At 48.0% G+C, this 21,182-nt stretch overlaps 1 protein-coding gene across 5 annotated transcripts in view; it reads right to left on the bottom strand.

Annotated features, from left to right (window-relative positions):
• Positions 1-21,182, bottom strand: part of PKNOX2 (PBX/knotted 1 homeobox 2) — a 284,066-nt gene that overhangs the window by 22,334 nt on the left and 240,550 nt on the right. For 4 of the 5 annotated variants that reach the window (XM_030333206.1, XM_030333201.1, XM_030333202.2 and 1 more), the window contains 2 exons: positions 11,752-11,940; positions 167-296 (listed from right to left, as the gene is read on the bottom strand). In XM_030333206.1, coding sequence (XP_030189066.1) covers positions 167-296; positions 11,752-11,940 — 319 coding nt within the window. The remainder of the gene's footprint in view (positions 1-166; positions 297-11,751; positions 11,941-21,182) is intronic. The other variant, XM_030333207.1, reaches the window with a different exon arrangement.

The following is a 21,182-nucleotide window of genomic DNA, read 5'->3' as shown; positions in this document are numbered from 1 at the left end:
CTAGAAACTTATAGAGCATTTTAGTCAAGGAATCGAGCTAGGAGCCCCTCCTTGGCAGGGGACACCCCTTCCCATTTCCTAAGATAGTTCCTACAGTACCCTGCCCCCCACCTTGGGGCACCCCATTTTCCTCCCAGGAGTGTTCCCCACAATCCCCTGCACCAACCTGACACCACTTGGGAGTTGACGGTTGTCATGGCGATGTTGCCCTGCTGGAGCGCTGAGGCTGGGACCACAATCCCCTGGGGGTTATTGGAGACTCCAGACATGGAATTGGGGGAATTCTGCAGGAGGTCCTGGCAGTAAGGGAGGTGTGTGGTTTGTGACAATGTCACTAAATGCTCAGATGCCACAACCCTAGATTCCTCCTCCCCCTTTCTTCCTTCTTGCCTGCCCTCCTCCCTTCCTCCTGCTCCTCCCAGGACCCAAATCTGACAGACAATTCTTATGGCCTCCTAGAAGGGGTGAATAAGAAGGCTCAATATTAAAAACCAACCACCAGTCAGCCAACCAGCCAACCAACCAACCAACCAACCAACCAACCAACAATATTTACCCACTTAGCCATTCCATTCTTCTGAAACTTGAGACATAAATTATCTCGTAAACCAGTGGTCCCCACTTCGGCTTCACTTGGGAATTTCCAATATTGATGCCCGAGTTCCAACCCCAGAGATTCTAATTTAATTGATTGGGGGTGTGGTTGGGGCTTTGGCATTTTAAAAACTCCCCAAGTAGTTCTAATGTGTGGCCAGGGCTGAGGACCAGGCTTTATCTGCTTACCATCTCTTCACCCTTCACACTGTTGTCTACAGATGCCTTCCCTGACACTGTCTTCCCCCAGAACCTCACTTCCTCACCTACCTATGATGACATTTTTTTATTACACCAAGCTCCACACATAAGTGGCCTCCAATGTTTTATCTTTGTAACCTGAGCACCTAGCTCAGGTGCCTGGCACACAGTGGCTACTAAAATACTTGTTAAATCATAAGAAAAGACAGCCACCCTAGTCTCTTTATAACCTGCCTCCTAAGGGCATCTCATAGGAGCCTCAACCTCAGCCACCCGTCTGCACATTTCATCAATTCCTTCCTTTACCTCCAGCTCACAACACCGAATCCCACTGCAAACAGAGTCTCCCTTTGCCCCGTGCTATCAACCTGCCAGCCCCCATTTTCCCCGTAAACAATCCTTCCAGTTTGTTTTTGCAGTAGCCAAAGCAGATAAGAAGACCATTTTTCTCCCTGTCACTCCGGTCACCTCGTCATTGCCTTGTAACAGCTGGGCAAGGAAGTCCTTGGATGCTGAGGGACTCCGCTTGCCTCGCACGAAGGCTGCAATAAGTCCTCCCTGCTTGCCTGCTTGGTGTGGGGAGAACTTGTGAGGAAGGATTTGGGTGTGTGAGAGGCTGGGGTGTCTAGGCTTTATTTGGAGAAAGCAAGAAAGGTGGCCAACGAGATGCAGCAAAAGGAGTTGTACGAGACCTGCGTGGGTCTCCGAGCTCCTCTAACCATAGTTCCTCATCTGACGACAGGGCTTGAACCAGGTGACCCGTCTGATGGCTGTCTAGGGCTGACACTCTCATGCTCAAAGCCTGGAGTCACAGGGCATGAGCTGTAAGAATTTACACGGGTAAACAGTCAAGAAAATAGACTAAATCAGGGGGGAAAAAAGGCCCCGACCTTCCTAGCTTTTGTTTCAGGACTGGGAGAAGCTTGGGTCTTCAGCCTCCAGGGAAGGTCTAGAGGTTCTTTGAGCCAAACTCTTGGCCTCCTCGCTCAAGCAATTCAAATCTAACACTGAGTCGGACCTTCAGAAGCCTAAAGAAGATTCCTTAAAAGCCACATATTCCAACTCCCTGAGGAAAAATAAGGAACTGAGGCTTATAAACCCAAGTGACTCACCCAAGGCCCCCAGCTGGTTTGCAGCAATGGGACTAGAACACAGCCCTCCTTCATCCACAAATATTGAACACCCACCTTGTCCCAAGAACTGGGCTACGAGGTGCTCCTGGAATCACAGGGGTTCAGCACATAGTTACTGGAGGCAAGGTGAACAGGTAAAACAATCAAACCCCGGAAGTACAGAGGCGGCATGGGCCCCAGAGGAAAGATGAGAGACTTGGGAGTCAGCAAATGATGGCCCTTCTGTGAGCCTCAGTCTCATTCATAAAATGTGTCTGGCCCAGTGCTGACATCCAGGAGCCCTCAAAGCCTGTTTTCAGCTATGTGTCCATCTAAGGTCGATCCTGCCCTCGTTCCCAATACTCCGGCCAACAAGTCTCATAGGATGTAAACCAATGCTGATGTTATTTGAAGCTGAGGTGAAGTTGGAAGGTACGATGAATAGAAGAGGGCGTCCCTCCCTGCCTTTCCCCCTAAAACTGATGGAAGTGACTTTTCAATAATCTCTTGTCGGGAATCATTCATGCCACGGTGCTCCTCATGGGTAAAGGTATTTGGGAATTTCACACATAAAAAGTTGTCCCAGACTTTCTTTTCCCCCGAAAAAGTATCCAGCAAGGTTAGGGAAACACAAGCAAAATCAGTAAAATAAATACAAGATGTGTGTTTTGGGATTCAACCAGCACACATATTTGCTTGCCAGAGGCAGAAGGGTGAGGAGCCTGGATGCTTCACCTGCTTATTCAAGCTCTGGCTGGTTCTCTGCCCTGTGGTTTTGCTAGCCTCCATGCCAGGTTCTGAGTTTGGGTAACTAAAGGCAATTTGCCTTATGCATGAGATCAGACTCTTCTCTTTCCTACCCTTTCCTCCTACTCTGGGGTCGTTGGCTGGGACGTGCCCAGAGGCAGCCAAGTGATATCAGCAAAGGAATGGAATGTAGAGCTTCAGGGACAGAGATCATGGGCAGGGCCAGGGCTGGCCACGTCTTAGCTGGGCAAAAAAAAGAGGAAGCAAAATCTGGCATCGCTGAGGTGTGGGGGAATAACATCCACCCCTTACATTTGTAAATACGAGCTGTTTCACAAACCTGCCAGAGCCCTGGCGAGTTTTTAAAGACACAGATTCTCAGCATCATTGAATCAGACCCTCAGCAATCTGTATATTTAGAAACCTCCCTCAGCTGGTCCCAGAGATCAGTGGGCCTGAGACTACCTCTTCGTCGCACGTATCGAATATTAGCAATGCTTTCACCATGCTATTTCATTTTAATCTCCCCACTACGATGATGTCATCGGGAGAGAGATTATTCTATTTGTCTGAAGAGGAACTGAGGTCCAGAGAACCAAAGTGAATTCCTGGAGTCACAGCTGTGCCTCGCATGCGGGTCCTTCGGCTCTTGCGCTGATGCTCAGAGAGAGAGAGAGATGTGCCTTGGAATCAGACATCCAGGCTTGACAGAAGCAAGGTTCCTGGCACATTTGAACACCCAATAAATCATTTTCCGCTTCCTTTGGCTAACGCTACTCACCCGGGGAGCTGGGCTTGGCATAGTCAGGATTTAAAACCTGTCCTAGAAGGTCCCTAGAGCCACTTGGGTTCTTAGCAGCAGTGGAGATTCATCTGGGACTGCCGACCTAGACACGGTGACCGGTTCTTGCCACATGCCCGGCTCATTCCTGCCTAAGACGTTCCCGGGCCCAGGCCAAGCTCCAGAGCTGGAGCTGCGTCCCTGTCTTGGACGAGCTCTGTGACCTGGCTGCAGCCATTTCAGGTCAAGCCCAAGGTCTGGCTCTCTGGAGCCTTTGTCTATGGAGACAAGGGGGCTCTGAAGCCCTGGGAATGGTCTACGGTCTTTTCTGAGGAGGGGGCTACTACGTGAGCAGAGGAAGCCCCTTGGGGAGAAGATGTTGGCTAAGCACACAGTATTTTCATCTTCTTGACAGCTTCCTCTTGGGGCTTATCAGACTCCACACCAGGTGGATGATGTGTCTGGACCCAAATAGAGCTGTGTCCTTCTTAGCGCCCAAAAAGAGGTGAGGAGCACATGTGGTACAGTTTTTGTGACGTTCTTCCGCATCCAGAGTCCCCCATCCCTGCCCAAACTGTCCAGGAGCCAGGGGCTCAGAGCTGGTTGTCTAGGTCAAGAGCTCTGCCTTGTCCCACCAGGAACATGTCTGTGGTGTCTCCCAGCCTCGGAAAGTTGCCAGAAGCCTGGCTTCCCTGGTTGTAGCCATCCCATCTAACTGGGAAGCGTGCGGTCTCCTACTTTCTAGCAGTAGGACGTGCTTTCAGAGTACGAAATAGGCCCCAAAGCTGAAAATGTCCATAGAGTTTCCTGGGAATGCAGTGGCAGGGCCTGGACCAGGTGACCCACGACTTGGATGGAAACTCACAAGCTGGGCTCTGCAGGCCTCCCCAGAAGCTGTCCCACTGCTGACTCTCACGTGCTGTTTCCCTGAGACACAGAGAGGCACAGAGCCTCTCAGGAGCAGGCACAGCAAGGTTAGGGGAGCAGCTTTAGATGGGCTGACAGCTTGCGCCTCCTATCCCCACCCGGGGACAAGCTGCAAAGCCTTTGCCGCCTGGGGCCGTCGGCCACTCTTTCTGAGCCACGGTGTTCACTGTGGTGAGTTTTACTCCAAATCTCATTTGGGAACAGAAAAAGATGATTTGTGCAAAAGGAAACCTTACTGAAGAAAAAGTGAAAGTCTCTGGGATTACTCTTGGAAGTAGAGGGTGGGAGGGTGGGGTGTGACCTGACAATGTGTGACCTGACAATGGCTGAACTCTGACCTCAGGGTCTGCTGTTGGCCTAGGAGGAGCCAGGTCAGTCCCTGGAGCCACGGGTCTTCACTGTTAACAGGGAAAGGGCTTATGTTGCCCCGGGGAGACTTAACTTCCACTGAAGGAAGAAATTCCTGGAATAAACTGTGTTGGGAGGAAGAAAGGAAGGAGTGAAGGAAAAAAACCGATAGAAAAACTGTCCTTTAAGTTATTTTGAAACAGCCAGAATGTTTATCTTACTAGGATGCCTGTAAAGCAGGGGATTCGAACTGGATGACGCTGCAAAGGTCTTTCCAGCTGAGGATTTTAGAGAAACCAGTGCTGTTCCCTAGGAATGTGTGGGTGGGTGGGGGTAAGCAGATGGCGGTGGGCTGGGGGGGCACTGTCTCCCACCCTACCCCACCCCAGCTGTCTGCCATCCACCCCCAGGCCACTAGGGGTCTCTGCTGATCCACCAGCTCAGATCACACTCCCCACAACTTCCCAAACCTCCCAGGAGGGCAGGTCTGTGGGCTAACTGGCCCGGGCTAGGGGGCGGGGACATGGTTCTGGGCACCACATTTCTGCAGGAAAGCTTGTCTTGACTCACCCTGGGTATGCCCATGGCCCATTCTCTTGACTCCTTCAATGCTTCCTGTTGGCCTGATATCCTGGACATATAGCATAATGGTGCTCTGTGTCCTCTTTCCCCGGCCTTCTTTGCCGATCTTTAGAGGGAAAGAGGGATCTTTCCTTGAATTCCCCCCAACTGCCTACCACAGTGTTGGGTGCATGACAGATGCTCAAGAAACACATGGCCTGACTGGGCTTTGGCCTGGGATGGTGTGTGTGTGGGTGTGTGTGTGTGTGTGTGTGTGTGTGTGTGTGTATGCGCCCTAGGCGGGTGAGGAGGGTGAGGAGGTTGACCCTGTCCCCAGACACCCCGTTCCTGGCAGCCTTCCTCCACTCTGGCAGGCCCAGAGTCCTGTCCTCGGCTGGGAAAAGCTGGGCTCCCAAACTCAGGGAAGCCAAACACATGTAAACAAGCCACCTAATCCTGTTCCTGTTCTGCTCCTGTTGGGGGCTTTAGTCTCAAGGGAAAGGCACTTTTGGCCTGTGGGGACAAGTGGCAGCTGCTGCTCTTAAGGAACATTCCTTCTCGGAAGGGGAGAAGTGCTCAGGTTTCACTAGCCTGGCTGGGAGGGCGGTCTCATGGTCTCCGGGTCCTCTGAGCTGGAGGGCTGGGGGCTAGGAACTGGCAGAAAGCACAGCTTTAATGGCTACGGCAAGAGTGAGGCAGAATAGCTCCTAGAACTCCACTTTTTGTCACTGTGGTCTGGGGCTGTCCCCTTTCCAGCCCAGTGGTGATCTTGCAGGGTAGATCACCTCCCTTTATTTCCACCAGCCTTAAAACTCCCTGGTCAAATCTTCATGATGGTTGGCCACTGGGCAGAACTTGGGGCTTGACTGAGGTGACTGCCCCCACCTGCTTGACCTCCTGCTAATCTTGCAAATGCAAACTCCCTGTAGGTCAGGAGGTAAGTCTACCTTCCCCAGGGAGGGATGTACTCAGTCCCTTCCTATTTTTTTTAGGGACTTCACATGGTTGGAGAGTTCTACCCGCTCTGCCAGGCCCAGAGTCTCAGAACTGGGCTCAGTCTGTACCACTCTTGTCCCTGCTTTCAATCTATTAGCAAATCTAAATTCTTGCTTCCCAGCAATTAGTTTCTTCCTCTCTAGTGTTCAAATCCCTGCTCTCCAGTTAAGTGGGGTCACCTCTCCCTCTCCAGGGCCCAGGACCTCTGGTTCTTCATAGGTGTCAGGAAAAAAGGTAAAGGGAGTGATTTTAACAAGTAGAACATAGACTTGGGAGTAGCCCATCCCAGCCTCTGCTGTTTATTAGGTGTGTGTGTGACCTTAAGCCAGTATCTTAACTTCTCTGAGCTTCTCTTTCCTTGGGGGAGAAAATGGAGAAAATAATGTGCTCCTTGTGGCCTTGTTGTGAGGAGTCAATAAGATAATATATGTAAAGCACCTAGTACCTACTGTGCCTGAGATGTGGGGGAGGCTCAATAAATGTTGACATTTCCCCCCTTCTCTGCCAGATCTTCTTGGAGCAGCATAAGAGGCTACTCAATTAATTTGCCTCCAACATGTTTTCAGTCCTTATCCCATCGCCCACATTCTCCATTACCTCTCACATCTTTGGAGATTGGCCATCATTATCAGCCTCAAAGCATAACCCCCTACAACTTGGCTGCAAGATACTCCATTATGACATTTGGAGGTCAGAGATTATCCCATATCCACTTTGATATCCTTGGAACTCAGCAGGCTCAATAGGCTTGAACAGATGCATGATGTGGGAATGAATGGCCTCTTCTCCTCTACCAGCTTCTCTCCAGGGATTCTGAAAGGCTGTCTCTGTTCCTTACCATCTCCCAGACTTCTCTCTACATAGGGAACGCTCACTTTTAGAGTTCCCAGATAGCACACCCCCCCCCCCATCTCCCTCCTCCAGGAAGTCCTCCAAGGCCAGTGAATCTCCAACTTCTCCAATGACAATGGGCAAAATCCTTCTGCTGGCCTATCTAATCCATATGCTGAGGTTTGCTCATTCTGCCTCTGGCAGGAACAGACCCTGGCCCTGAGGGTGTGCAGGCTGGGCCCAGGCCTTCCCAGGGCAGGAGGAAGGAGGCCGAGTGATGGCTGGGGCAACCTGCAGCCACACATGTGGTTTGTTCAATCCAGACTGCTTCCTGGGGCTCTGTCTCCAGCTGCTCCTTTCCTGCCTTCCTCAATGTTTACTTGACCTGGAGCCTTCTATAGCTCATATAACTGATCAGGATCCTCAGGTATGACTCACAGCTCCCTCACACTGAGATTGGGAGCTCCTTCTGGACAATTCACTTATGCTTTCACAGGACCTAGCACAGTGCATGCAGTAAGTGCCCCCCAAATGCTTGGTGGCTGAGATCCGCAGGTAAGTCTGATTTGCCCCACGATAGGGTTGCAGCTAAAATCCCTACAGAGAAAGAGGGGTGAGTTTCAAGTCAAATTAATAGTTGAGCGGGGCAGGAGTTAGGGTCTCTCTAGTGGGATGGTTTAGTTTATGCCCTCTAGGGAAAGGTAGGAGAAGCCCAAGTCAGAGTCTAGAATGAGCCTCCTTACCGAGGGGATTGCCCCTGCAGGAAGCCTGGGCTTGGAGCTATGAGGAAGCTTGGATGTCATTCCAGTGCGGGCAGTACAGGACGGCTTCCTGGGGATGTGGGAAAAAGTAGCTGTGGCTCAGTTCCTTGGGAACTCTGTTTCAGCTCTCTCACTCGGTGGAAGCAATCTCCCCCACTCCCTACCCTGATTCCATCCCCAAGAGAAAGTTCACATTCAGAAATGGAAGGCCAAGCCGCGAATGTACCCAGCTGCCATAGAGCTGAATGGGGACACAGTATGGCATCTGGTGGTGGTGGGGGGAACCAATTCGAAGAAAAAAATGTCTCCCGCTTTGCAACACAGGCTGAATGATTAGCACATAGGGAAAACCATGAGCCAGCAGTTTGCAACAAAGCTGGCAGGCGGCTGGAATGTTGGTCCTGAGGATCATGTTCCAGAGGGGAGACACCCCTCCCTGGACCAGGCTGGCGCTCGGTGTGGCTATTTCAGGCTGGGGGGATTAAGGTCGAACCATGACGAATGTGAACCATCATACACACACACACACACACACACACACACACACACACACACACGTACCCACACCAGACACTCCTTTTCTCTCTTCTCTCCCATACTGGCTCCCATGCCCTGACGTCTGCCTCCTCTCCTGAAAAGTCTCTTGGCAGTGGAGACTCTCCTTCCCGGGAAGGCCCCGCCAGCCCTGCACCCCCCAGCAGCTCAGGGAGACAGTGACGGGAGTCCGACCTGGATAGCATTGGGCACGTCCTCTTCACATTCCCTCTCCCCGCACCTGACTTTGCACTGACACCACACCTGCCTGGCCTGTCCCTTCATCCCACTGTGGCTGCCATACTTTCCCTCTCATTTCTGCCTCCATCTCCATCTTTCTGGGGCCTCGCTTCCCTTTTCCTCGGTCTGCGTCTCCTACCCTTTCCTGTCAACCGCACCCCCCCCCCCCCCCGCCCCGCCGCAGATGTTCATCCTTCCTGTATCTCCTCTCTTGAATGTGACTCTCCAGAGTTGTCTTTCTTCCCCTTTATCTTTCTTCTGACTTCTCCTTCCCTCCTTTGGCTTCCTCTGGCCTCTCTTGATCTGTCTCCTTCTTTCTCCTTGTCTTACTTCTTTCAACAGATGTTTACTGGCCGTCCATGCATAAGATGGTTAGCCGCTGCCAGGCATGGGTTATAATTGTATATAAAATACTGTCTGTACCCAAAACACGTCTGTCATCTAGGAGGGGAGAATAACACTTACACTAGCGACTCAGAGATAAAGTCACATGTGATATTTACATATAAGTGGCCTATGGTGTTCCAGCAGTTAGTTGAGAGCAAGAAAAGTGCTTTCTGCATGGGGCACCTAGAGAGGCCTCCAGGGTAGAGCAGCCTTGTTATTGTCCTTGCAGAAGAGGCTGGGTTTGGTCCTGCAGAGGTGTGGAAGCGTCACCCTAACAAACAGGCATGGGAGAATGGGGACCTGGAAGGAGCCTTGAATATCAGGCGATAGGATGTGAAACCTCTGAGGACAATCCAAGCTTTCAAGCTCAGAGAATGACAAGAACAGAGCTTTAGGACAACAAATCCAGCAACAGAAGCTTAAGAGGCATGTGTAGGTAAGTGTGTGTGTGTGTGTGTGTGTGCGTGTGTGTGTGCGTGTGTGCGTGTGGAGGGCTGAGGGCTAGCCAGACAGGACAGGGGAACCGGTAGGAATCTAGGGCAGCAACCTGTGTGTAATTATCTTATTTACCCACTGAAGTCAGAACTACATACGTGGTGGCAGTCACAGGCAATGAAGGGACAAGTTTGAGAAATTCCAAACGGAAGCACTTGCTAAGTGTCTTTTCTTCTTTTTCTGGCTGTCTTTGTTTTTGCCCGATTGTCTGAGTTCCTCTTTCTAAGCAGATCAGAAGCTTTTTTGCAGTGGCCACCCCAGGGCCAGCTTCGCTGTCGGGCAGAGATCTGATATTTACAATGACGGGAATCAAAGTTCTCCCTCCTCCGTCCTCAAAGCTCAGAGGCACCGAATGCTGGGATTTCCCGGGAGGACTGACTTTCACAGGCAGCATCTCTGAGCCCTGGCTCACCCAGAGCCCATGTTATCCTTCTCTGCCATCTCCACGTCCCCAGTGGCCCTGCTTGCTGCAGACTAACTTGTCAGCCCCAGGACCCCAACCTGAAGCGGGCCGCTGTGGCTGCTAAGCCCCCTGGCCCTCCTTTCTTCCCCCCACTGCCCTGGTACACCCCCAATGTCAGCGCTCGAGGTAGACTTGGAGAGCCCAGGAGGGGAAATCCAGAGCCTCTCCAAGGACCTGATTATTTCCAAAGACTTGTGCTAATTTTCTGATATGATCCTCACATCTCTGTGAGGCACTAAATCCTCATTACTTTTCCTGACCGATGCATTCTAATTAGATCAACACTTAAAAAAAATTCACAATAGCCACAGGATGGCTTTCCATCTCATTAACTCCTCACTTATTATTTTCATGAAAATTACTGATAAAAATGTGCATCTCCATTTGGTAAGGCCTCACAGCCTCCTCAGCTCCTATCTTGCATCTCTCCCGTCACCGGGGCTGCGCAGCGTCACCATGGTAACCCACAATAATAGAAACTAATAAATTACAAACGAGATGCTCGTTGAGCAATTATTGTCCTCTTTTATGCAAGTTTCTTGCTAATTTTGATCATAAGGGAAAGTACAATAAGACTCTGAAGGAATGAGTCTATTTCAAGAGAATATTAGCAAGCAGAAGCCTGGGCGGCTGTTTTTAGATCTGTAATAAAGTGATTTGGTGATTTCAAGCAATGGGAAGAGGAAATAAACTTCTTGCCTCATGTCCCATGCAGTACTCACTGTCAAGTCCCACAGAGATCCCTCTGGGGTGGGTTTAATGTAATACTTGTTGTCAATATGTGCAAGGCATGGCTGACCTTCTAGAGGCCCCCCCGACCCTTCCCCTGCCTCTACCAACCTGGAGGGATGGATTAAGTGTGTTGGCCCTTAAAGCTTAGAGATAAAAATGGCACCCCCTTTCTTAGGCATTCTTTCCAGCACCTATTAATCTTAGAAAGCTTATCCTTTCCCCCAAGCCCGACTGTCTCATGAGAATAGGCTACTCTAAACCTCCAGGGGCCTTCCACATGTCTGTCCTAGACTCGGGAGCTCACTGGGAAAGGAAGAAAGTGGTGAGCTATGGCTTACGTAGATGTCAGTGAGTTTGATGAAAAGGTGGTCACCAGGCAGCTTTCTTAGCTCGTAGGTTTGGGGAAAATATTCTGCCCTGGAGGGAAAACTCCATTCTCACCTACAACACATAGCTGCCATTTCCACATCCCCGGTCCCCAGGATGAAGGTGGCAGGTGACTCTTGGGAGGGGAGTAACTTGAAGTGACATTTACAGTGGCCCTGAACCTTAGGAAGACAGAGGAGTCAGGGTAGGGCAAGCAACTAGAAAACGATCTGGGAGAAGCAGTTGCATGGGAAACTGTCTTCATTTATTAGGTGGGCGGGATTCAGGGAAGGACCACTTTCCCCAAACTGTCCTTCTCAAGAACATGGAGAGCTTAGCAAGCCCTCTTGAGAAGTGCATGAGGCTAGGAGGTTGGAGTCCATCACGGGCTCTGCTCCTGCCTCATCCTCCAGGAAAGCTTTCCATCTCAACACTTAGGCACATTTCTTAGGATATCTCGGGCCAGGAAGCCAGGAATCACTTTGGTCATCTTCTAAGGAATATTAATGCCTTGGCACGGTGCGTTCTGGTACTGCTGATGAGAAGGAGTGGATCAGAGGAGGGCCTTTATGCTGAAAGGATCCAGTGAGCCTGCTCCACTTTCCTAGGCCACCAGGGGACCTTCAGACATTTCTACACCTGGCTTAGGAGCTAGGACCCAGCCCTGTGTGTTACCTGTGAGTGAAGGTTTATGGAGGGCTGGTTGGGGGAGTAGGGTCCCCCGAGGTCATTCCTGAGCAGGTTATCACTGTGCATCTTGGTTTTGAGGCAGGTGATGTAGCGGTTACAAAAGTCCTTGCAGAGTTCATTGACTTTCTCCAATTCCAGCAGGTGAATTCTCAGGACCTGGATTGCCTTCACCATCTGGGGAGAAAAGGGGAGAAGTGAGCCCAGGTGTTCAGATGACACTCCCCGTGCTGCCTTGACCTCCCGAGCCCTGAGCACACCAGGGGGGGAGAAGCCCATCCCCTGCCCCAGGTATACGCTTTCTCATCCACTCGATTTAAATTCTAGTTACGGCTGTCTGCTGATTGTTTGCATGCTTTGAGCCCACTGTTAACACAATCTTTCTTGAGTAATGGTATTCTGAGGACCACCGAGATGAAAGCCAGGTCTCTAGCACCGGCCCTGCCACGTGTCATCTGTGTGACCTTGGGCAATTGCTCCGCACCTTGCTGTCTGAAAAATGGGGATAATTGTGCCCTCCCTAACAACTGTCTAGGTTGGTCGAAAGGATTCACAAGTGGAAAAGTGAAGTGCTGAACAGGCACGAGGAAGATGGAGATCAGAATTTCTTGTGAGTGCCCGAAGAAGTCAGGGACTGCCTATTCTTGCACATGTACTCTGAGTGCCTCATGTAATACAGGTCACCTTGCAGATGCCCCCATTGATACTTGTTGACTGACTGAACCATCCAGCATGACTTAGCTGGGCTCTGGAACACCTTGCTGTCCGTGGTGGTTACTCTTGTGCCCTTTGGATTGTTGTATGTGTGCCTGTTGCCTCTTCAGACGGACATTCCCAACCTTCCCTGGCAAGGAGCTGTTTCTCAACTGGAGCTTTCTCTTTATCATTGTTATTATTATGCAATGCCGCGGGAGGTTTGAAAAAGATGACAATAAACTGTGCTTGATCCAATCACCCTAAAAAAACGATTTTTTTTTGTCTTTTCACCGTGTGCAATTTTGTTTCCTGTTTTTTTTCCTTGGTATACCAAATGTATTTTTCATTTTTTTAAAAAAATGTTTATTTATTAATTTTTGATAGAGAGAGAGAGAGAAAGTGCATGTGCACAGGTGGGGAAGGGACAGAGAGAGAGAGAGGCAGAGAGAGAATCCCAAGCAGGCTCGGAGCTGTCGGTGCAGAGCCCCACATGGGACTCGAGCTCACAAACCGTGAGATCATGATCTGAGCTGAAGTCGGACGCTGAACTGACTGAGCCACCCAGGTGTTCCCAGATGTATTTTTCTAAGCACCGGAACTGTTTTCTCCATTGTCCCTCCAGGCTGTGAGCTTCTAGAAGGGAGAGATGGTGTCTAATTTGCTTACCACGTTATCCTGGCACCAACACTATGGGTACTGAGTAAATATTTGTTGAATGGGTAAAGATAATTGAGTAGATATATTTTTAATTGTTGCATATTTTTTCCCACGTGTGCCATCCTTAAGCAATCTCTGATTTTTGGGCATTCAGGCTACTTCCAATTCTTCAATTTTACAAAAAACGTTCCAGTGACTGTTTTCCAAGTTACAGCTTTTATTCATGTGTCTGCATTATTTCCTTAGGGTGAGTTCCCAGAAATGACAGGAAAAAAGCTATGGGCATTTTTTGGCTCATGATAACTATTGCCAAATTGCTTTTCCAAAAAGCTGATGTTGGAGCAATCGGATATCCACAAGCAAAAAGGTGAACCTTGATTGAAATCTAACATCTTCTATAAAAGTTAGCTCAAATGGATCAAAGACCTAAATGTAAGATATAAAACTATAAGCTTTTAGAACAAGAATGCAGAAGAAAATCATCAGGACCTAAGCGTGGGCAAAGAGGTCTTAGGCTTGACAATACCAGCTTGACCCAGAAAAGGAAAAGTTGATAAATTAGGACCCACACAAATGAAAAGTGTTTGCCCTTCAGAAGACCCTGTGAAGGAGATGATGAAGAGGCAAACTATAGATTGGAAGAAAATACTTGCAAACCATGTATCTGACAAAGGGCTTATTTCTAGAATATATAAAGAGCTCTCAGCAGTAAACAGTAACATAGCAAGCAACCCAATTAGAACAGGGACAAAAGACAACATGAGACATTTCACTGAGGAGGATATACAGATGGCAAATAGGCACATGCAAAGATATTCAAAGTCATTAGCTACCAGGGAAATGCAAATTAAAACCACAATGAGATATCACTGTACACCTATCAGAATGGTTAAAATAAATAATGGTGACAACACCAGATGCTGGCAAAGAAGTGGACACTGGATCACTCATACATTACCGGGGGACATGAAAAATGGTAAAACATTTTTCTGGAAATGTTTATTTCTCTGGAAAACAGTATAACAGTTTTGTTTGTTTGTTTTTATAAAACTACATATATGCTTACCATATACCCAGCAATTGCACTCTTGGGCCCTTATCCCAGAGAAATAAAATATGTGTTCACACAAAAACCAGTCAAAGCAGCCTTATTTCTAACAGCCCCAAACTAGAAACAACCAAAATATATTTCAATAGGCGAATGGATAAAGACACTGTGGTACATCCATGTCATAGAATACTAGTTAGCAACAAAAAAGAACAAACTACTGAGACACTCAACAACTTGATGGATTCCAAAGAAATTATGCTGAGAAAGAAAAGCCAATCTCAAGGGGCGCCTGGGTGGCTCAGTCGGTTAAGTGTCTGACTTTGGCTCAGGTCACGATCTCACGGTCCGTGAGTTTGAGCCCCGCGTCAGGCTCTGTGCTGACAGCTCAAAGCCTGGAGCCTGCTTAGGATTCTGTGTCTCCCTCTCTCTCTGCCCCTCCCCTGTTCATGCTCTGTCTCTCTCTGTCTCAAAAATAAATAAACATTAAAAAAATTTTTAAAGAAAAGCCAATCTCAAAAGGTTACACAGTGTATGATGCCATGAATCTAACATTCTTGAAATGACAAAATTGTGGAGATGGAGAACAGATGGGTGGTGGCCAGGGGGAGCAGAAGGGGGCGGGAGGGAGAAGGGAAGAACTATTCTGTACTTCGACTATCAGCATTTACATGAATCTATATATATGAGAAAATGGCACAAAACTAAACACACACACCGAAGTGCATGTAAAATGGTGCAATTTGAATAAGATTGGTGGGTTGTATCGTTGTCAGTTTCCTGGTTGTGAAACTGTACTAACAGTTATGCAAGAAGGGAATCAGAACTTCTTTGTATTAGTTCTTAGGACTGCATGTGAATTGACAATGACAACAAAATGAAAAATGAAAAGGGGGTGGGCCTTGCTGCCTTTTGAGACCCATTGATGTCGACATAAGCAGTATACAGGGAGTCCCTGTTTAATTCTACCCTTCTAGCTATTGGCTAACATCTCGGTGCTTAGGAAACAAGCAGAGAATCTCTCCCGGAATTTTGATGGTCAGGTGTGAGTAGAGCTGTGTGGCGGCTGGACATCAGTGCCACACTCCTGTCTGAGCTTCGCTGGCATTTCTAGTGGAGTACTACTGAGTAGTCTCTGGGTTAGCTTTTGCATGGCCTGATGGGCTGGAACTGTGCTCAACTAATTAAGGGCTCTCAGAGTACTGAATTAGACTAATTGTCACTCAAAGACAGAAACCAACAGTTTTGTGTCTTCACACAGGGCTCAATCCTAGGGTCTTACCCTAAAGGAGTGCTCCCTCTGTGGGGCTGAGACCAAAAGAGACTGTGCTCTCCCAGGCAAAGAAAAGAATCATGACTTTAGAATGGATTATTTGGTACTGAATGAACATCTGCTCTAAGTTTCCTACTTGACTTTGGCCATGGATACCTTGGTTTATGTCTTTCAGAGTAATTAGCACCACATAAAGCATTTAATAAATGCCCTTGACTCGTTGATTGATTGATAACAATACCCGAACATTTCTTATTCTTACTATGTCTCAGGCACTGTGTTAAACCTATCACATGACTTATCTTATTTATACCACAGAATCACCTCTGCAAATAGGCACCATGATTGCCCACATTTTACAGTTGAAGAAAATAAAGCCCAGAGGTATTTTTACTGGTTTAAAGTCACACGGCTGGTAAGTGATAACACTAGGATATGAAGCTGGGTGACCTATGTTGCTTCACCCTCAAGATGGGCTCTTGGGATTTGTGTAGATGGAGAAAAGCAGTTTGAAGGGTGCATGGTCTGGGGGGAAAGTGGCTCAGTGATGGGAAGTATGAGGTTCCAGGAAGACCAAATAGTGTTGGGGACATTAAACGTTTGGATTTCCAGAACTCTCCCTGGTAATGTTCCCTTATTCAGCTGCTCTGGCTTCTCGTCTCTCATTCCTGGCCTAGTGCACAGGGGTCAAAACACCTACTGATGTAGGTGTCTGCCTCCTCCTCCATAAAAAGAGAGGGTTGGGCTCTCAGGTGCTTTCCATTTTCTGATTCCCTGAACATGACCAGGACTTGTGCCCTCAATTCACTGATGGGGCTGGAAGGGACCCCAGGAGATGACCTGAGCTGGTGTCTAGGTGAGTGGATGGTCCAAACTCTAGGATACATGGCTGCCTCCTCTCTTCTGAGGCTCTCCCAGTCAGAACCTTTGCTTCAGACCATCTCTATTTTCGCTCAGTCGGCTGATTGAGAAGTTCTCCCTTACATTTACCAAAATCTCTCCTGCCTGAATATAAAGAGCTTACTCAGCCTTTTGCAGGCATTAAGAATACCTACCTAGTGCCTCTGTCAATACACCTCCCTTAATTTAATGTTATCCATTCAACACAAATATTGAGTCTCACTATATGCCATACACAGAACAAGGCATCGGACTTGAATAACTTGTCCAACTAGCTTTGTCTTCTCGAGACAAAATCATCCTAATTCTTTAAACCTTTCTTCTTTTTTCCCATCCTTCCTTCCTTCCTTTCTCCTTCTCTCCTTCCATTTTATCTTTCCTTCTGTCTCTGAGCTTTCATTTACTGGACTTGTCTTCATTTTTAATCAAGATTTCACTTCTTTATTTTTAAATATACATATACACATTCACATCACACTAAGGTACACATATCTATTCATTTATTTAAAAAACATAGCCAATAAATACTTACTATTAAAAAAGAATCAGAAAGTACAAGTAAGACAAACTATAAAGTAAAATCTATGCAGAAAGTTTTTGTTTAAATGAAATACACACAGTGAGCTTACACCAGATCCGGTGCACGGTGGCCAAAAGTGGACCTACCTTTGGGTCTAACAGAGCACAGTTGAAGGATTACTTTTTCATGGGATAATGGGCTCGGTTTAAAGATTTAAGAAGGTAGAGTAAATCATAATGGTATTCTGAGGCATGAATATGTAGGACCTATTCAATACTAGAGAACAAGATGGGCCATACCATTAGTGGGGGTGACTGTGTGGCAGAACAGATAGCCTGTGGGGGCTGTTGCCAAACAGCCTGAATCCAGGCCTACTGTTTACAAATTGGATGTTATGGGCCAGTTCCATGACTTCTGTGGGCCTCAACGTCCTCATTTGTAAAATGGGAATAATGATCATCCCTAGCTCATAAGATCTGATGAGGGGTAAAGGAGATAATGATGTGAAAATATCTTATAAGTCACAGGGAACCAAAGGCATATAATTTTTTAACCTCTTTTAATGATTTCTAATATGCTGGTGGCTTTTATATTGCCATTCCATATTCAGCTGGTGGAAACAGAATCATTTCTAGTGTTTTGCCTCTGTATTTATGTTTAGTAAATCATTCTCTATCCTATGTGTTTGCAATTTTGGGTTTTTGCTTCTAAATCAGAATAAAACTCTGATTTATTAAACTATTTTTCTAAGTGATCAATATCATATAAAAAGTTATTTCAAATCTTCTAGAGCAATAACAATTCCATTTAATTTAATATCATCATCAAATGTGATGTATTCTCAATCTTTCCCCCCCCAAGTCTTGCTTCACCTCCAGCTTCTCTCTCTCTTTTTGCTCTTTCAAAATAAAGAAACAGCCCTTTTCTTCTGAGAAGTACCCTTCAAAAAAAAAAAAAAAAAAAGCAAAACAAGATGCCATCTTGCATTTTAGTCTCATACCACTGCACATGAGCCCAACCAGTCCCGGGAGAGTACCCGGGACTGGAGCTTCTGGCTGGCTGTGAAGACGCATGGTGTGATGTCCCAAATCTACTATTTCCTGCCTGCCTATTTTGGACAAGTGGTTTAACTTTATCTGTGAAACTTAGTATTGTAACCCCTACACTGTAGAGTGGGTGGGAAAGTCGAATAAAACAATGTATGTAAATGCTCTGGGTGCATAGTGGCTATTTGATAAATGTCTATCCCTTACGCTAACCCCTCCTCCACCCCGCTACCACCAAGTTCCTTTCTGAAAAGTGGCCTCTCTTGTAGGATCGTGGCCCCCTCACTTGATAGTCATAAATCCTTGCCTTCCAAAACATTTATATACATACCACTTTATGATTTGCAAAATGCTTTTCTCATCATCATCTCACTGGAGTCTTCTAACCATGGGGATACACAGGTGATACGCTCGGGTAGCCAGAATTCCACGCGGCAGTTAGGGAGGTATCCATTCCCTGGGGGACAGGTTCTTTTCACCCTCTCCTCCTTCTGCAAGTCAGGAAGCTGGAACTACTCTCCCTCACTTACAGACAAAAGGGTTTATAAACTTGCATTCCTTAAAGTGCTCAGATATTTCCTGCGGGTCATTAGGGCAGCCAAAGCTAAATTCTAATCAGGAGTTGTTCTCGACCAGACCGGCTGGATCTGAGCAGTTGGAAGTGCAGCGTCACTGGAACAAGGAGCAGGATGTGGAAGTAAAGGTGAAGACTGGAGGTGCGAGAACTGCCAGATGATTAGGGGATAAAACGAACGGCTACGGAAGCCATCGTGCATGACCAGCTAAATCACGTTTTAGTCAATAAGGCGACACTTCTCCTCTGATGTCCTCAGAATTTGGAGAAGCAAGTGGTTCGGGGGAAAGAGGTGGGCTTTGGGAATTAGACCCACTCGGTGCAAATCCCAGCTCGGCTGTGGGACCCTTACTCCTTGATTTTCTCCTCTGTACAGTGGGGATGTCAATAACTACCTCATGGGGCTATTACGAGAACTGAATAGAGAAGGGTGGTCAAGAACAATGGGGTTTGGAGGCAGAGTCTCGGGGGTCTTTCAGCCACTGAGAAATTCTGGACAACTTACTTAATCTCCAGACTTTACTTTCCTCATTTTTCCTGTAAGATGGGATAATAATAGCAACTCCCCCAGAGTTGTACTGAGGATTAAATGAGATGCATCTAGAAAGAACTAAAAACAAGAGCTGGTGCATCCAGAGCACTAGAGAAAGAGTAGCTAGAAGTCAGCACGACGGGTAAGAGTGTGGGCGCTGGAGTTCGAGACCTGTGCGGTATCTGACTCGGGCCTCTGCCTTGGACTAGCTGTGTGATCTTGAACTAAGTGATGCCACCTTGTGTCTCAGTCTCCTCGTCTTTAAATGGGGATAATAATAATACTTGTAACCTACGTCGTGGGTTTGAAAACAGGATTAAATAAGATAATATCTGTAAGGTGTTTAGAATGGCACCTGGCACCTGGTAAGTGCTCTATAAATGTTAATCATGACTAGCTTTGATTATCCTTATTTGCTTTCCCTTTCCTGGTGTTGGTAAGATTTTTCTGTCCCTATGTAGGGACCGTGGGACTGAAGCCTGAAGTGAATGATTCTGAACGGGGCTGCCTGAGGTCTCTGTGGGCCCAGACTTCTGGCCTGGTTCCTTCCTGTGTCTCCTTATTCACAGCCTCCGGCCTCTGGCCCTGCCTCTTTAGAGTGGGCCCAGGAGTCTGGGGGGCCCCATTTTGGAGCTGGCTTTGCGGTCAGGCAGCCATAATCTGTCCCTCGAGCCACACCAGAGTCTCATTAAAACGTGCCCCATAAATGTTAAAAAATTTACACATAAAAAAATTCCATGCATGAAACTGAAACCGTACGTTTTACAGCCTCGGTTTGAAATCTTGCATAATATATAAAACCTCGGGACTGCACTGGGGGCCCGTAAATCAGATTTTATAAAACAAAAAGCTTTTACCTTTCAAAGGGGTTTGGGGAACTTGCAAATTTTACAAACTTTACCAACTGCCAGTCAGAGGCTGCTGGGTCCAAACGGGGGATCAGTGGGCCCGGTAAGAAATGGGTCTGGTGAGCGCTGGTTGGGTGTGCGGACTGGGGTGGAGAGTATCCAGAGGGAGGGAGCTCTGGATGGTTGGGGGACAGGGGGCAGTGTGCCAGCTTAGCCACCCACGGCACTGAAATAGGGAGGTAGAGAGGGTCAGAGAGTGGGGCACCAGGGGATGGGTGGGGGGGGGGGTGGGCAGGTGGGGATCTGGAGAAGCTGGTGGCATTTATAAATGAGGGCGTTACTAACTCCAGAAAGAAGAGAGGTGGTGACCCTGGAAGGAGCAGGGTATTGGGAGCCAGCAGACCTAGGGTCTTGTCCTAATGAGTTATTTCCCTTCTCTGGACTTCAGTGTCCCCATCTGTAAAATGGGTAGTGGGATGGGCTGAACCAGCTTCTCTCCATGGTTTTCTCCCTAGCTGTTTGTGAATCTAAGTTTCCCTTCTGGCAGCAGTGTGCTGTGGGAGCAGCTGGCTCAGCAGGGGGGGAGGTTCCCTCTGAAGCCTTCTATCTGGGAACCTCTCTGATCTTTGGGCAGCTCTGGGAGCTCTGGGAGAGCTCAGTCAGCCGTTCCCATGGGAACCTGTCTGGGAGACTACTGGGAGCAGGGGAAGGGACCAGTCAGCACTGTGATTTGCATGGAGGATGGGTGGCTGGAGGTGGGAGGATTGATGTCCAAATGGCGGGTCTGGCAAGACTGGGGCCGACGGGCTCTCTGGGCTTGGGAGAAAGCAGGATCAGAGCGTGGCTTGAGGGTTCAGGGTGGGCCAAAGTTTGGGGGGACCCATGTCCTCCTGGCAATCCCATTTGTGAAAGTCAATATTCAAGGGCAAAGGAAAGCCGCCCTGACACACATATATATAAAAAATAAATCTCTCAATTATCTCAGCTCATTTGCTTGGGGTCTCTCATTTTATGTCCCTGCTCCGCTGCGCAGTATATCTGTCCGGATAAAGAGTTACAGTCCGTTGGGCTACGTGTACAGGGTTGTAAAAAATACAGATGCCAAATTAACTGGCTGTGGCACTCAGCAGCTGATTGAGCTGATAATGACGCGATCTGACCTTTTTCTAATTTCTAATTATGTGCATCTCGGCTGTGCTGGCTACATGATTCTTGTTCTAATGATGGCTCCTGTGGTTGGCCTCTTCAGCTGCCCCCTCCCGACACAGAACTACAAATGGGGTGGCAAAGGGTCCTGCTTGACCCCCCCAAATAAAGTTGCAGGG

This window comes from Lynx canadensis, chromosome D1, assembly GCF_007474595.2.
Source record: "Lynx canadensis isolate LIC74 chromosome D1, mLynCan4.pri.v2, whole genome shotgun sequence".
Classification (NCBI taxonomy): Eukaryota; Metazoa; Chordata; class Mammalia; order Carnivora; family Felidae; genus Lynx; species Lynx canadensis.
The sequence above is the reverse complement of the archived record's forward strand: the minus strand, read 5'-3'. Positions and strand labels throughout refer to the sequence as shown.